Source organism: Canis lupus, chromosome 21 (assembly GCF_048164855.1).
Source record: "Canis lupus baileyi chromosome 21, mCanLup2.hap1, whole genome shotgun sequence".
NCBI classification, from domain to species: Eukaryota; Metazoa; Chordata; class Mammalia; order Carnivora; family Canidae; genus Canis; species Canis lupus.
In genome coordinates this window covers 44689895-44707514 of record NC_132858.1, presented here as the reverse complement: position 1 = coordinate 44707514, position 17620 = coordinate 44689895, and the positions used below count along the sequence as shown (strand labels likewise).

Below are 17620 nucleotides of genomic sequence, written 5' to 3'. Positions count from 1 at the left end.
ATATGACATGCAACAGTAAACTGGCATTTCCAATCTGGAGTATAGACATTGTTTATCCTGGCAAACTGATGGAGATGATCTGAAAAAGGACAAACTGAAGGGTGATGGACCAAAGACCTGGATAAATGAGGAGAAAATCAATTAAGGAATGCCTTTGTAAGGTTTGCTAATTGGTCAAACTGGAATTAAAGTTGCCACAAGGAATGGATCCTCTTGGCTTGGAAACTTTTACAAGTATTTGTATTTGTTGTTTAAATGCAAATATACCATAAAAAACATTTGGTACTTTAAAATCCCTTAAGGAGGTTTCGGTTTCTGTGTAATTTGTGCAGACTAGCTACTGACCTGCTTGAATATAGATCTATATAGCATATAGAATGGAAAACTTGGGAGCAAAGAAAAATAATTATTAAAAGCCAAACAATCATGCAGTGTTATCACTGTGTGTCTCCAAACTAAGGACACTTAGCACTATCTCAAATATTAGAAGAATGATTATTCCAACTGACCTACAGTAAAGAGGGGTTCTTAATCTCTATCCTCCTTGCTAAGAACAGCTAACAACCTGCTCATGAAGTTCTTCAATCAACAGACAGTAGAAAAAAGGTTTTCTACAGTATCTGCACACTTTAAAAGACCCTGATTTGGAGGGTGCCTGGGTGGCTCAGTTGGCTAAGCAGCTGACCCTTGGTTTCAGCTGAGATCATGATCTTGGGGTTGTGAGATCGAGGCCCATGTCAGGCTCTGTACTCAGCATGGAGTCTGCTGGGGATTCTCCTTCTTCCTTCTGATTCTCCCCCTGCTTATGTTCTCCCTCTCTCTAAATCTTTTTTTTTTTTTTTAAAAAGACGGATTTTGTCTTGCCTTTAAATAGAGAAATCTCAATCTACATCTGTAGCTCCAACCTGCACTCTAAATCTTATTTCAAAATCTTTGTCTCTAGCTCAAGGTGTCCACTATAGACTCGTCTTTAGTTTCACATGGAACCTCTCCTCACAGCTCTGACAGAGCTCATCCTGTTCTTCTACATTCCAACACGAGAAATCTTCAGAGTCGTTTTTGGACACCGGGGATGATAAAACCAGCCTATCGGTAAGTCTATCAGCATACTTATTTTTTTAGTATTTCTCTAAGGTTAGCTTTTTCTTTTCTAGTCCCACCACCGTACATGGGATTCCTTTAACAGCTTTAGAACCGATCTGTCCGTAAGGTAATCCAACTGGCAAACCACTGCCACAAGATCTTTATCCATTCACCAAATATTTAATGAAAACGTATTAAGCGTCAAGTATGGTTCTAAATACAATGAATACTTTAGTAAACAAAATAGTATCTCTGTCTTTATGGAACTTATATTCTACCAAGCAGTGAGAGATGACAAACAAGAAAATAAGTGCCATGCAGAGAACAAAGCAGAGCAGGGTGACACTGTAATGGTTGACTTCTTTTGGTCCAGTGGTAAATGGAAGGCTTCTCTGTGGTAATATTTAAACTGACAGATTACCAGCATGATAAGCAGTCAGAATCTGCATCAAGATAAAGGCAATTAACCATTTCATTTAGAAGGAACAACTAGTATAAAGGCCCCAAACAGAAGAGAGTTTGTTACATTGTGAGACCAGGAGGCACGTCTGGGCTGCTCTGGGTGGACCAGAACAGAGAGAGAGTAGGGAAGGAAGTCTGGAAGCTCCTTGGGGCTGTGCAAGCCATGTTACAGCATTTGGATTTTATTCAAAGTGCTCTGATAGGTCAGTGAAGGGTTATAAATAGAAAGTAACATTATCTGATTTGTGTTTTTACTTTTAAAAGTCCCTCTGGCTTCTGTGAGGAGAATGGGCATTAGGAGGACAAGAGTGGAAATAGGCAAATCGGCTGGGCCTCTGGTACAGTAGTTTGGATGAGTGCTAGCACCGGCATGGTTGAGGGGACCAACTATAGGAATGGAAAGAAGAGGTCACATTTTGAATATATTCTACAAGCAGATTTGACAGGGCTTACTTTTCCCCTGGATGTGGAGCGTGAGAAATACAAAACAAACAAGCAACTTAATAAACGATGAGTCTTCATTTTTGGCCTGAGAATCCTGCTTCCTTGAAGCAAGGAGGAAAACTGGCTACTTTGAAAGTCATAGATGAGGGCAAAGTATTTTGGTTACTGTTATGATTGCAGAGGACAGCTGAGTCCCATTACTCTGCCAAAAGCCTAACACCCTTTGTGCTATTTCTTTCCTCTTTTCAAGACCAACACTACAAGGCAGTATAAGATACGTGTCTTATCTCCTCAGCCAAACTTCAAATCTTATATAATTTTTTTTGTGTAGTTCACCATGCCCTATGCCCTAGCACTCAGAAACGTAGAGACATGTAAAAAGAACAATGGATGTGAGTGATTAGAGATTTAGAGACAGACCACAAATTAAAGGGATGAATAACCCAGGTCAGGACTGACAATATAAAACAAACCGAATTAGAAACTAAATGTTAATAAATCATTTATTAATAATAAATAAATAAATAAATAAATAAATAAATAAATAAATCTTTGCTTAAAAGGTCAAGATGTGCTATTTTACTATATTCTTATATGATCTTTTAATTTTCCAACAGGGGTAACTAGTAGTCAGTGGAAAAGTTGAGTCTTAAAACACATATCTTAATTTGAAAAGATATATGCACCCCTATGTTTACTGCAGCATTGTAAGATAGCCAAGAAATGGAAGCAACCCAAGTGTCCATCAACAGATGAATGAAGATGTGGTGTATACACACACACACACACACACACACACACACACACACACTGGAATATTAGCCATGAAAAAGAATGTGATCCTGCCCTTTGCAATAATGTGGATGGACCTAGAGGGTGTTATGCTAAGTGGAATAAGTCAGAGAAAGACAAATACCATATGATTTCTCACTCACATGTGGAACTTAAGAAACAAAATAAATGAACAAATGAAAAAAAAGAGACAAACAAAACAGACTCTTAAATACAGAGAACTGATGGTTGCCTGAGTGGAGGTGGGTGGGGTGATGCATGAAACAGAGGGGATTAAGAGGCATAAGCTTCCAGTTACAAAACAGATAAGTCACAGAGATGAAAAGTACAGCATAAGAAATATAGTCAGTGAGACAGCAATATTGTTGTCTGGTGACAGATGGTGACTATGCTTATTGTGAGGACTGAGTGATGTACAGGAATGTTGAATCATTATGTTCTGAAACTAATATACCATTGTATATGTTCATTATACTTCAATAAAAAAATTAAATAAAAATACCTTTCTTAATTGCTAGGCCTAGTGATTTTTTTTTATTTATAACATGTTGCATAGAGGCAAAAACCGATCCTCTCTGATGAACAATAACAGTGCACAGTCCACTTCACTTCCATTTCAATTTTGTTGAAGCAATAAGAAAGGAAGGATGAGAGAGTGTGATCTCCCCCCCCCCCACAATTTCACACACTTAAAAGCAGATAGTGATATTACTGGTAAATCAATAAATGCTTTGATTTTGTGCTGTCATTAAAATTAAAATTAAATTAAATTAAAATTAAAATTTTTAAGTGAGTTCCCTTAAAACTACTGCTATGCTTTCCTGTTAAAAGATGTATTTCTTTTCATTTCTTAATACACAGTCATTAGTTTTGGAAACTTTAACTCTTTTGAAATACATATTAATTTAAATATTGTCTTTAAAATATACATGTGGGACAAATAATAAAAAATATTCTAAATTACGATGTTTCTAAATTACGATGTCTTATCACTGGCTTGATTGGTTTTAAACAACTCTTGCCTGTGAAGAAAGCATTCTGGAAGTTTCCTATTTGTTGGTAAGGAATATAAACAGAGCCAAGGCTTTGGGAGAAAACAAATCTATTGAGTTATATAAAATATATTATTTAAATGTATTTTTACCTTTATTAATGTAGCAACTGGAGAACTTAATCATCTGTGAGGCTTGCATTATATTTCCATTGGACAGTATTAGTCCAGATAATTATATGACAATATAACTGCATAGACTTGACAAGACAGAGATAAACCTCCAAATGTTTCTACAACATTTTTTTCCATAAAATATGAATAGTCCCTTTCTGAAACAGTAAAGAATGCATGAAAAATCTCAAACATGGGGATTAGAAAAGTAGGTTTAACAGCTAAAACATATTCCAGAGGCTTACTACCTTTTTGGAACAAGAAAAGGGTCAGGAAATAAATACTCAAGTCAAGCACTGAGCACTAAAGCCAGTCATGAACAATAGGTAAGTGGATGGGCAGGGTTGTGTTCCAATAAAACTTTATAAAAAAGGCCAGATGAATCTGTCCCCCAGGCTGCAGTTTGTTCACTCCTGGTATAGAGCAAAACACCATGAATTCAAACTTCAAAGTGAGTTTTAAATGACCTGGCTTTGCTTTAAAACATGCCAATACAGCACAAGAAAAGTCAAAATCAGCTGGAAAAGAGCATGGAATTCACAAAATGAGACAGAAATGATGAGAAAAATAAGAAAATTGTTTCCTGTCTCTGGAAACAACTCTTATATAAAGTCATGGGAAAAAAACACTTACATTTAACTCTATTATCCACAGTAATGTTACAAATAAGAGGTCAAAGGTGACAAACAAACAGAAAGTCCTCCTGACATCAGATATGCCTTTCTTCTCTCTTCCTTCATAGGATTCAATCCTGGCCATGAGGTGTGTAGGGTTGATGGAATGGACGTCGCGCAAAGAAGCGTGAGAGCTCTGGCTCCCTGTGAGAGCGTTTTCCATGTCTTCTTGCAGGGGGTTCATCCTGAAGGAAGGTTAAAGGAGCCTTTTTCCAACTTCACCATCCCTAGAGAAAGGAGAGCTTTGTGTTAAATCAGAGCTCACCTAACACCACCATGCCAGCCCCACCACCCACCACCGTGCAACTGTTTCTTTAATGAGCAACAGTGTCTTAACTGAAGACATTTGTTTTGATGAAGACAATAAAGAGAAAGTGAAATGGGAAGCAATTCTAGATGTTATCAATCAATACCACAAAAGAGCTGTTACAGAAATGAATGAAATAAAGAAGAATGCAAATTTACAGTATTAAAGAGAGAAGACAGGATGCTAACCACATGAGAAAGGTATAACTGATAATCCAGAGCAGACCCGTCCTTTGCTGTGCCAGGGATAAAACCTTTCCAACTCTGTGTCATTTCTCCTGAACCAGGAAAACATTTTCTGAAAGCTCCCCAGACAGTAGGTAACCAGAATATCTAAACTAGACAGGAAAAACATATTCCTGAAGAGGAAATGCATTTCCCCATCACCTCTGAATGAGTAAGCATGTTTCCTGGCCTCTTCTTGGAAAAGAAGTACACCCCCACCACCACCACCACCAAAGTTCAGCATTATGCAAACACCTCTGTGCTAATTACACAAGTTACAGCTCTATCTAGAGATCCAGGGCCATCTCTCCCCAAGATCAGGATGTGCTTCTATAATAAAGGTAAAAGATTAGTAATCTAAGTGGTCTGATCACCTCACAGGTGATGCAAAGTCATGAAACAGTATGGTGAACGGTGTCGTTTACCAAATATTCCCGTTTCCCTCCCATAGCATCTCTCCCCATGGGAGGATTCTATACCCCTGGCTCTATCAACCTCATGAGCCTTTCTTTGGCCAATGTATCGCAAGCAGAAGTCTGTGTGCCACTTTTGTCCAGATCTAGGAAAAATGCATTGATTCCTTTCTTTCTAGCATAGTGACTGGTGATGTCCAGATAAAGAAAAGCATTTTCAAGGTGAGTAAAATAGAATTTGTTAACAGACTGCTGAGATTTTCCTAAAGCACTGTTTTCCCACTTGGTCCTATTCACAGTCCAGAACTATCTCTTTACACATGACCCTCACTTCTCTCCCTTCCCACATTCGGGAACAAAAGTCCTTCCCACATTTTCATAGATGTGGTAATAAAATGAATTAACATTCTTGAAAGCAATTTGGTTACATAAACTAAGATGCTTTAAAATATTCATCCTTCTTGGGCTAGTAACCTTACTTCAGCAAACCTAGAGAAAATTAACTGTAGACCTTCAGGACAGAAACTGATCTATGTCATTAGAGGTCAGGTTTGTGATTACTCTTGAGCAAGAAGTTGACTAGAGCTCACAAGTTTGATCAAATTCCATTTCTTGGCTTGAGTAGTACTACCATGGATGTAGGTAGTGGTTTCAGTGGTATATTGATTTGTGAATATTCAAAATGCTATACACTTATGTACACTTACCTATTTATGAACTGTGTATGTGTCTCTGTTAAGCAGACCTTATCATCATATATCTATAATAGTTCTGGTTAGAAAACAATCTAAATATCTAACAGAAAGGTAATAATCATAGATAAATAGATAAATCATAGTACAGACACAGTAGTCATTGAAATACTTATATAGTATTTAGAAGTCAGAAAAAGGCTTATATTACAATAGTAACTAGCCTAAAATCTGAATATTAAATGGAACACACATACACATACAGAGTATGTTCACAATTTTGTAAAAATAAAACCAAATTTTTAAAAGAATGTACCTATAAAGCATATTAAACGTTAATACTGATTATCTCTCCCTGATAATATTATATCCCCCCTTTTCCTTTTCCATATTTTCAGATTCCCTATTTTGTTCATAGTGTATTTACAACAGGAAGGACTAAATTCAAACGTAATATTTTTATAGTCCTGGACAGATGTCCCAGGACTTTATGAGGCTCTTTCCTACTTTTTCAACACATCCGGGTGACAGTAGATAACATCATCTTGGACGTTCTGAAAAGCTCAAAGAAGTCCACTTCAGTGCTTTGTAAAATAAAATAAAAAATTCCAAAAACCAAAATTATTTATACACAATTTCTTTCTCAATGAGATCATTACCATCCTAGGGGAAGGAATACCATTGGCATATTCCCCAGTATAGTTGCTCTTAAAACAAAGTTTGCAAAACACTAAATTTACATGCCAGGCTTCTAGGAGTTCATTCTGAAACAATAAATAAAAAGGAAAGCAACTGTGTTTTCTGTGATGAAACACACATTTCAGAGTTCAAAAAGACACCAGAAATGCTCTCTAAATTTGAACCCAGATAAATACAGACCTATTTCTGTAATAATACATTCTACAGTAAGAAAAAGCAATCTAAATAGCGTTTAAACCAATCTAATATTCTATTAGCAACTGTATCTAAAAATTAAATTCTCAAGTCTACTAAACTGTACAGACAATCCAACAAATTCACAACTGAAACTCAGGGCTGTTTTTAGGAAGAAAATCACTTCCAAGGTAATTAGATCATTTTCTCAGGCTCATTCATTCCTCCTTCCCTGAGCCCATTCCTCATGAATAAAAAATGGTAACAAAAGGCGAACCCTAGAAATCGAGCCTATTTCAAACTAAAACCTGACACCATACAATGGTATGCACCTGCCTTGAGAAATGAGAATCATTACATTATCTTTTAGATTCATGTGCACAACTGCTAACTAGCTAAAATATATAGGTATTTATATACCTTCAACAACAGTTACTCAAAGCACAGACTGTCGTGAGCAGATTGATTCTTATCAGACTGATCCTTCCCTAGGACAGAGGGAAATCTTAAAGGGGAGAGTTTCCTTTTAATGTATAAAAAAAGAGAAGGGTACTACATAAAGCCCCTTCCAACTCTACAATCATAGGACTTCATGCTAACTTTGTTCTCCCAAGATTCAAGTGTGGATTCCTCTAGGAAGACGTCACTGAAATGCTTGCCACATTCCAATCCCCAGGCAGGGTCAAGCACATCTTCAAGTTCCCCTGGGACTGTAGACATGCCACTTCCGGTATTGCTTACCACAATGTGCCCTAATTACCCATTACTCGCCTCTCTCTCCTGCTGGTCAGTGTGCTCCATAAAGGCCTTGAGTTTGACTTGCATACCTCTGTGCCCCAGGAACTACCACAGTATATTGCACATGGCAGGAACAAAACAACTGCTGACTAAGTCAATTCTACCATCTAGCACAGTTGGCTTTCAAAATTCTCTGAATGGAAGAGACGACAACTGTTTTTTTCTAAGGAAGAGCTTGGATATTCGCCCAGTTATAATTTTGGAACTATTGAATATTCAGTTCTTGGTACTGAGAGCCTCTGGGGTTGGCTTGAGGAAAGCTAAGCCTCTCTAACGTGGGTGTTACGCATTGATTAGCTGTATGCACAGGAACCTAAATCTACAATTCAAGATTTTTTCCAACTATAGGGAAAAAATATGGGGGATGAGGAGTGGGGTGGAGAATTATTAAAAAAAAGACAAACATCTCCTTATCTTTTTCTTGGATTTGTATAAGATGAGAATCCCCTTTTGTTGTTTCAGTTTTTGAAAATGAGATTCCTGTCTTCCTGCCTAGATGAATATCTTCCTATACTATAATATTAGCCAGCTATTTTTATAATCATGCTGTTTTAACAACTGCCTAAAATTCAGTGGCTTAAGACAATCTACATTTAATCTCAAGCTCACAGGTCTATAGGTTGCCTGAAGTTCAGCTTATCTAGTAGAGGCTCAGCTGGGCAATGAGGCTTCTGAGGCTCAGCTGGGCAATGAGGCTTCTGGGGACAGTAGAACTTGGCTTCACACTGTGTGTTCCATCTACTCTGATCTTTGTCTGTCCTCCTCCTTGGACCAGGACTATCTGGGTCATGTTATTTTCATGGCAAGTGGCAAGAGCACATGAGACAAGCTAGATCATGTAAATACATTTACAATCTTTGTATACACGTCTGCTCATATTCTATCAGCCAAAGTATATCTCAAGGCCATGCCCGAAGGCAGCAGAGCTGGGATGTACGCTCCATTCAAAGAAGAGGAGAAGGAGTATTTGCTGGTTAACGTTCCAATCCAGCACAGCTATCAAGGTTCTAAACCAGGGTTGGCAAACTATAGCCTGAAGGTCAAATAATGGCCTGCTGCCTGTTTTTGAATATCGGGTTTTAATAGAACACCATCACACCCAATCGTATTATCTATGGATGCTTTCACACTATGATGGCAGAGGTGAATTGTCACAACAGAAACCATATACTACAATATTTACTATGGGCATTTTTCTAGAAAGAGGGATTACTGTTTTCATTAGCTTCACAAAGAAGACCCATGTAAGATTTAGAGTTGTTTAGATTAGCAAAACTAGGTTAATTGATGAATATTAATTTTTCCGACACATGCTCTGATTGCGTGATTGGCAAAAACCTGTAATTCATTCTAATTTTTCCACAAGTTGCTCTAGTGACACCACAGGTTAGGTATACACCTTAATGGTGGCTTACCCGAGGGCCACTTCAGCAGTGCCTACAGCATAAATATGCTGCTCTTTGACTTAATTCTCTTTCCTTAATTTCACACTACCAGAATTGGAGAAAAACTATGCCCCATTTATGTTGGTAGCTTCATGAATTATGATATCCTTCCCACATGCAAGAACCGAAACAAAAAGAACAAAGATCCTTTCTGCTACCAAAGAGAAATGCTTACATCTTTGGGATTCTTCTACTGCACTCATCCCCAGGCTGGGTGCAAATGCTGAGCCAAAACTTCAACTCCATCTGCTTCAGCACAGAACTGATACTATCCAGATGGTAAACAGCAGCTGCTCTGAGCACTCACTACCACTGCTAGCATCAGACAAAAGTCCCACACATTCTTGTACCTTCCTAGGAGGAGTAGAGAGAGCCTCTAGGCACCTATTGCCGGTGCCAAACCATGTCTTTCAACCCAACCACCCAAGCTTCTTCTCTGTACTACTTCTGGCAACAGCCAGGACACTGTATGTTCTCCAAGAGAGTGTCAGAATGACAGACTTTAAAATCACTTAATTTTAGACAAACTTTAGTCATCATCTTAACCAAAGGGCTAGGGAGCAGACTTGGCTTATAGGCATGTTTTGATTGGTCTTGCACATTGTTTCTCAAGATTTTGAACTAATCGCTAACATTTTAAATAATAAATTTTCATATAAAAATCCAGATGTGCAGCTTCCCTTGAAAAGTTAAAAATAGAATCCCCAGGCCTGCATTTCCTTACCATGACAATAAAGTCAAGAAGCTGCTGACCTCTTTAGATGGGGCATGCACTTTCTACTTGGCCTAGGTTTTGACCTAGCTTGGAGGCATTTGAGTTTGCCACTCTGACCTATTTCCTTGTTTTATAGACAAGGAGATGAATTAACACTTGAAGACTAGTCTCATCATATTGTTTCAAAGCTTTCATCTTTGTTACCAAAGTTATTCTTGCCTATAAAACAAATGTATTCTTAAAGATAAATTAAAAATAAAGAAAAGAAAAAAAATAAAGAAAAGAGAATCTGAGGCCTATGTGGATTATAGGGATGTGCCCATCTAAGAGATACTTTAAAATATATTTTAAGATTAAAATTTGGGTCTTCTACTTCTTTCCTCTCCATCACTCTGCCTCCTCCCAGATTACTAAAAGGAACTAGGAGTTCCTTAGTGTTTAAATGGACCCAGGGATGCAGGCAATGAATTTGAGAGTCCGTAGAGACACGGGCTGCCTCGCTGTGCCCACTCTATCATAGGACTGGGTTTCTTTGGGAGGAAGAAGCAGCCTCAGCTGGCTATCCTCTTGTAAGGCCCACATATAATAAGACCTAGTTTATGATGGCAAAAGTCCTATCTAGAGTCTAAAGGTTCCAAGATTAATCAGCTAGAACTGGGGAATGGGAATATTGAGAAAATAACCTGACACTTACAAACATGCCCTGCCAGTAAGAGAAAGAGGCATGGTAACTAAGAAACAGACGCTTTAAAGAATAAACATGCAGGGAACCCTGGGTGGTGCAGCGGTTTAGCGCCTGCCTTTGGCCCAGGGCGCAATCCTGGAGACCCGGGATTGAATCCCACGTCGGGCTCCCGGTGCATGGAGCTTGCTTCTCCCTCCGCCTATGTCTCTGCCTCTCTCTCTCTCTCTCTCTCTCTGTGACTATCATAAATAAATAAAAATTAAAAAAAAAAAAAAGAATAAACATGCAGAGAGAGAGGATGTGGGAAGGGAGCTAAAGCCAACCCGGAGTGTCAAAAAAACATAGTGAAACAACCTTCCTATTTTAAAGATCTCAGTATGAGGTGAGCAAAGCTCTGCTATGCCTAAGAGTTGGATATCCTACATGTCAAACTCAATTATTAACCTTTTGTAAAATAAAAATGTCAAGACAGTGTGGTACTGGCACAAAAACAGACGCATAGATCAGTGGAACAGAATAGAGAATCCAGAAGTGGACCCTGAACTTTATGGTCAACTAATATTCGATAAAGGAGGAAAGACTATCCATTGGAAGAAAGACAGTCTCTTCAATAAATGGTGCTGGGAAAATTGGACATCCACATGCAGAAGAATGAAACTAGACCACTCTCTTGCACCATACACAAAGATAAACTCAAAATGGATGAAAGATCTAAATGTGAGACAAGATTCCATCAAAATCCTAGAGAAGAACACAGGCAACACCCTTTTTGAACTCGGCCACAGTAACTTCTTGCAAGATACATCCATGAAGGCAAAAGAAACAAAAGCAAAAATGAAGTATTGGGACTTCATCAAGATAAGAAGCTTTTGCACAGCAAAGGATACAGTCAACAAAACTAAAAGACAACCTACAGAATGGGAGAAGATATTTGCAAATGACATATCGAATAAAGGGCTAGTTTCCAAGATCTATAAAGAACTTCTTAAACTCAACACCAAAGAAACAAACAATCCAATCATGAAATGGGCAAAAGACATGAACAGAAATCTCACAGAGGAAGACACAGACATGGCCAACATGCATATGAGAAAATGCTCTGCATCACTTGCCATCAGGGAAATACAAATCAAAACCACAATGAGATACCACCTCACACCAGTGAGAATGGGGAAAATTAACAAGGCAGGAAACAACAAATGTTGGAGAGGATGTGGAGAAAAGGGAACCCTCTTACACTGTTGGTGGGAATGTGAACTGGTGCGGCCACTCTGGAAAACTGTGTGGAGGTTCCTCAAAGAGTTAAAAATAGACCTGCCCTACGACCCAGCAATTGCACTGTTGGGGATTTACCCCAAAGATACAAATGCAGTGAAACGCCGGGACACCTGCACCCCGATGTTTATAGCAGCAATGGCCACGATAGCCAAACTGTGGAAGGAGCCTCGGTGTCCAACGAAAGATGAATGGATAAAGAAGATGTGGTTTATGTATACAATGGAATATTACTCAGCTATTAGAAATGACAAATACCCACCATTTGCTTCAACGTGGATGGAACTGGAGGGTATTATGCTGAGTGAAGTAAGTCAGTCGGTGAAGGACAAACATTATATGTTCTCATTCATTTGGGGAATATAAATAATAGTGAAAGGGAATATAAGGGAAGGGAGAAGAAATGTGTGGGAAATATCAGAAAGGGAGACAGAACGTAAAGACTGCTAACTCTGGGAAACGAACTAGGGGTGGTGGAAGGGGAGAAGGGCGGGGGGTGGGAGTGAATGGGTGACGGGCACTGGGGGTTATTCTGTATGTTAGTAAACTGAACACCAATAAAAAATAAATTAAAAAAAATAAAATAATAAAATAAAATAAAATAAAAGAGAAAAAAATAAAAATAAAATAAATAAATAAATAAAAATGTCTACTTCATGTTTGCTTAAGTGAAGCTTATATTTTTTAAAACCTCCAAAGTGGTTTGTAGAAAAGATGTTCTAAACAAGGAAAAAGTACAATTCATTGCCCTGTACTTCATGCTGTTGGTGTTATGAGGTATGTCGATCTTAGCCTGGAAAGTAAAGGCCTGGTACAATGCTGATGAAAGTGGCTTTAGAAAGACTGGCAGTGGGCAAAGTTAAGGAGCTGACGCGTCTGTGCAACACTTGGGCTTCCTGAGCTGGAGAACCAGGATTACAAAGTACTACAGGCAGTTTAAAAAAATCAAGGTCAAACAAACCCTTTTTGGGGGGGCAAATAGCCCACTACCTATTGGTTCACATTTCAAAAGTCTTGGTTTACTTTATGCCATATAATACTTCAAACTAAATACAATGTCTACAAAAATATTTCTAAAATCTAGGCTATTGGATTGAATTTTATTATCTTTTATTTTGTTTGAGGTTTTTATTTAAATTTTAGTTAACATACAGTGTAATATTGATTTCAGTAGAATTTAATGATTCATCATCTACATATAACCCTCAGTGGTCATCACTAGTGCCCTCCTTAATGCCCACCACCCAGCTAGCCCATCTCTCACCCATGTCTTCTTCAGCATCCTTCAGTATGTTCTTTATAGTCATCATAAAGAATGAAATCTTGCCATTTGCAAGGACACGGATGGAGCTAGAATGTATTATGCTAAGTGAAGTAAGTCAGTCAGTCAGAGAAAGACAATTATCCTAGGATTGAATTTTAGTAAAAAAATTTAGTAAAAAATTCTATAAAGCACTTAAATTAAATCACCCTGTTGTTTGGTATTACTTCAAATAAAAAAAAAAAATCTTTCCTCAGTCAAGTCAAATTTTGCCAGTAGATCCCTATAAGTTTAACAATTGAGTGAAATATTAAAAAAAAAAAAAGAAATGTATGTGCATGTATAAAAACTCTGCAAAGCTTTTTACAGATCTGCCCATATCATCAGGGCTACAATGGGGGAGGAAAGAGAATTTTGAAACAATTAATACCGCTCTCTGATAAACAATAAATTCAACACATCAATAATCAGAGTAGAAATACTGTGTTCCTAAAGAAGTAAAATGGTTCGCAGACCAAGATAGGAAAACACTGACAGGACATATGTTCATCCCTCAAGAGGGGAAGAGGAAATGTGCCCATCAGAAAACGGATGGATGGAGGTCAGTCCAGAAGACAGAAAAGGACTATCACGACATATGGAAGCTGTATTTAGCCTGGCATCTTCAAGTGGGAGTACCCTGACTGTTGGATTTTCAGTATCTCCAGTCCACAGGCCAGATTATTTCTATGATTAATATGATGGTATAAAGGTATCATCAGTGCCTTTTGTCACTAAACAATTTAATAATTCCTTGCATGCCTCCTACTACCTTTTAAAAATTGTTTCTTATTAAAATGTCATAGTGTAGATAGATAAACAATAGACTGACCAGCTTGAAATAAACAGTCTACATAGCAGCTACAGTATTCACTGCAGATGTGAGATGTGAATTAACCCATGGGGCTCTATAAACAGATGGTGACAAATCGAGTTTCTCACGCATCAAGAGAAAGAGCTGTACTATAACAAAGACTATATGATGCTGCTGAGAAATTTTGGGGGAAGTGGATGTCTGGATGTCACCTGATGATCCTCAAAAGCATTGCTCTTTGAGAACTCCTAGAGATACCAACTCTGAATGGTAGTCATCTTTAAATATTAGCATATTTTGTTTAGTGACGTTCCAAAAATAAGAGATTTATAGAAAGTCATACATTCACTCGATTATTCTTCCAATATCTCCTTATAAACTTACAAGATACACAACAGTTGTGAGAATGGACATCCTTGTCATATTCCTAACCCGAGGGGAAAGCTCTCAGTTTTTTTCAATTGAGGATGATATTCGCAGTGGGTCTTTCATATTTGGCTTTTATGATGTTGACGTATGCTCCTTCTGTCCCTATGTGGTGGAGGGTTTTTATCAAGAAAGGATGATGTATTTTGTCCATCTACTGAGGGAATCATGCAGTTCTTACCCTTTCTTTTATTAATGCGGTGTATCACACAGATTTATTTGTGGACTTATATGCAATTATCAATAATTTTCTGTAAGTAAATTATTAAGAGGACCACAGTTATCAGGCTCAAAACAGAGATAGAATAAATGAACTTGACTCTGTCATGGTAATACAGTACATTTGCCTATTTTAAAATCTAATTTACTAGTATTTGAGTATGAATATTAATTCATAACCAATAAAAGGCAGGGGAAGTTCAGCTAAAGCTTCTTAATAAGGATATAGATTCTGACATATATCCTCTTAACTAAGCAAATATAGCTAATATTTAGATAAGTGTAATACATTTGAAATCAGATGTAAGATTTACCACTCAGTATCAATAATGTATGCCTTACCAGAAAGAACAGAGATAAAACATGCATCTTAAAAATGAATAAAATGTAAAAGCTAAGTAAATGATAGATTACAATCAAAATGGGAGGTTTAATAGTTTACTTTTTTAAAATATCTATTGGTATTTTAATGACATACATATGGATGCAGATTATTTGAATACATAAGTTTTTTAAAGCTTGATAATTATTTTTTAACCGCTCCGTCATAGACTATATGTTATTTTGAAGATATAATATTCTTATATTGAATTAGATTTTTTTCAGCATAAAACTATACTACTAAAAAAATCTAATTCAATAAGTCTTAAAATTTGGAACTGTATATAGAAAAAATAATGCATAATAGACACTCAGAGCAGTACTTTCTAAAATAACTACTGAGATAAATATATAAAAATTTTTGTAATTAAATTTAAAAACTGATAGTTAGACCTTAGGAAAATGTTCATATGGAGATGTTTATAAAAGACTTCTGAAGAGGCTCCTGGGTGGCTCAGTCCGTTAAATATTTGACTCTTGATTTTGGCTCAGGTCATGATCTCAGGGTCCTGGGATCAAGCCCCACGTCAGCCTCCACACACTCAGCTGCTTGAGATTCTCTCTCTCCCTTTCCCTCTGCCCTGCCTTCCCCCCTGCATGTGCATACCTGCTCTTTCTCAATAAATAAATAAATAAATAAATCTAAAAAAAATTCTGAAAATGTTCTACTATAGAATCACTGAAGTAAGAACACGTGAAACTCTCTGATATTGAATGTAAAGTTCCATTTTTTCCTTTCCTATATCAGGGATGAAAAGTGGATACAATGGAAGTAAAACATCTTACTCTGGAAAAAAAAAATTCATTTGTATAAAAAAAAATAACAGCAAAAATAGTGGAAAGTTGCACTTATAAAATTCACTTCAAGTGCTTTAATTACTTTTTAAATAAAGAATAAAATTTAAAAATTAGACATTTTGGGATGCCTGGGTGGCTTAGCCATTGAGAGTGTCTGCCATCGACTCAAGGCATGATCTTGGGGTCCCGGGATCAAGTATCACATTGGGCTCCGTGCATGGAGCCGGCTTCTCCCTCTGCCTGTGTCTCTGCCTCTCTCTTTCTTTGTCTCTCATGAATAAATAAAATACTTATAAAAAAATTAGAAACTTAAATTATAAGGTTACAAAAATCACAAGTATCCTACAGGGAAAAATATTAAAGAAAAGAAAAACAAGAGTATAATTAATAAATAAATCCTAAAGGAGAAGGATAAATGTTCCAAGCTGGGGGATGGATACAATAGGTTTAATTATACTAAACTCTCTACCTTTGCAAATGGATGAAAAATTCCACAAATTTAAAATATATAAATAAACCCAAGAAATAGGAAAATAGGTAAACTTAGACTGGAAATACTAAATCAAGAAGATGTAGATGGCCTGACTACAATGAACCATCCCAAAAAAGAAAAGTAAAAAAGTTGACAAAGAATTACACTGTGTGGAGGTTCCTCAAAGAGTTAAAAATAGACCTGCCCTACGACCCAGCAATTGCACTGTTGGGGATTTACCCCAAAGATACAGATGCAGTGAAACGCCGGGACACCTGCACCCCGATGTTTATAGCAGCAATGGCCACGATAGCCAAACTGTGGAAGGAGCCTCGGTGTCCAACGAAAGATGAATGGATAAAGAAGATGTGGTTTATGTATACAATGGAATATTACTCAGCTATTAGAAATGACAAATACCCACCATTTGCTTCAACGTGGATGGAACTGGAGGGTATTATGCTGAGTGAAGTAAGTCAGTCGGTGAAGGACAAACATTATATGTTCTCATTCATTTGGGGAATATAAATAATAGTGAAAGGGAATAGAAGGGAAGGGAGAAGAAATGTGTGGGAAATACCAGAAAGGGAGACAGAACGTAAAGACTGCTAACTCTGGGAAACGAACTAGGGGTGGTGGAAGGGGAGGAGGGTGGGGGGTGGGAGTGAATGGGTGACGGGCACTGGGGGTTATTCTGTATGTTAGTAAATTGAACACCAATAAAAAATAAATTTAAAAAAAAAAAAGAATTACACAGCAAAGGAATTAGAGCCAGACAGCTTGTTCAGTATTTCAAAATTTGATTAAAAAGGGTAAAATATTGCAAACTGTTCCAGAACATTAAAAAAAAAAAAAGCTATCATATCATTAAATAAGGCTAGCATAATCCTGACATTATCTGACCAAGAATATACAAGGACAAAGAACACAAGTATAAACATATCCTATCTATGAAGATGTTATTATATAACACTGTATATACCATATATTAGCCTAGTAGCAAAATGAATAATTTCCTTAGCACAGACTGAGTTACCCAGAGTACTGGTACTTAACTTACACTGGAATCATTTAAGCCTCACAATAGCTCCCATGAGTAGGATTCCTATATTCAAATGTATTTCCGAAACATGTCATACATAAGTCAAAACTCATACAAATAA

At 37.2% G+C, this 17620-nt stretch overlaps 1 protein-coding gene across 2 annotated transcripts in view; it reads right to left on the bottom strand.

Moving 5' to 3' along the window:
* The window catches only part of STARD3NL (STARD3 N-terminal like), a 55880-nt gene that overhangs the window by 19604 nt on the left and 18656 nt on the right, over window positions 1-17620 (bottom strand). For both annotated transcript variants that reach the window (XM_072791610.1, XM_072791611.1), the window contains one exon: window positions 4580-4847. In XM_072791610.1, the coding sequence (XP_072647711.1) occupies window positions 4580-4804 (225 nt within the window). In that variant the 5' untranslated portion in view covers window positions 4805-4847. The remainder of the gene's footprint in view (window positions 1-4579; window positions 4848-17620) is intronic.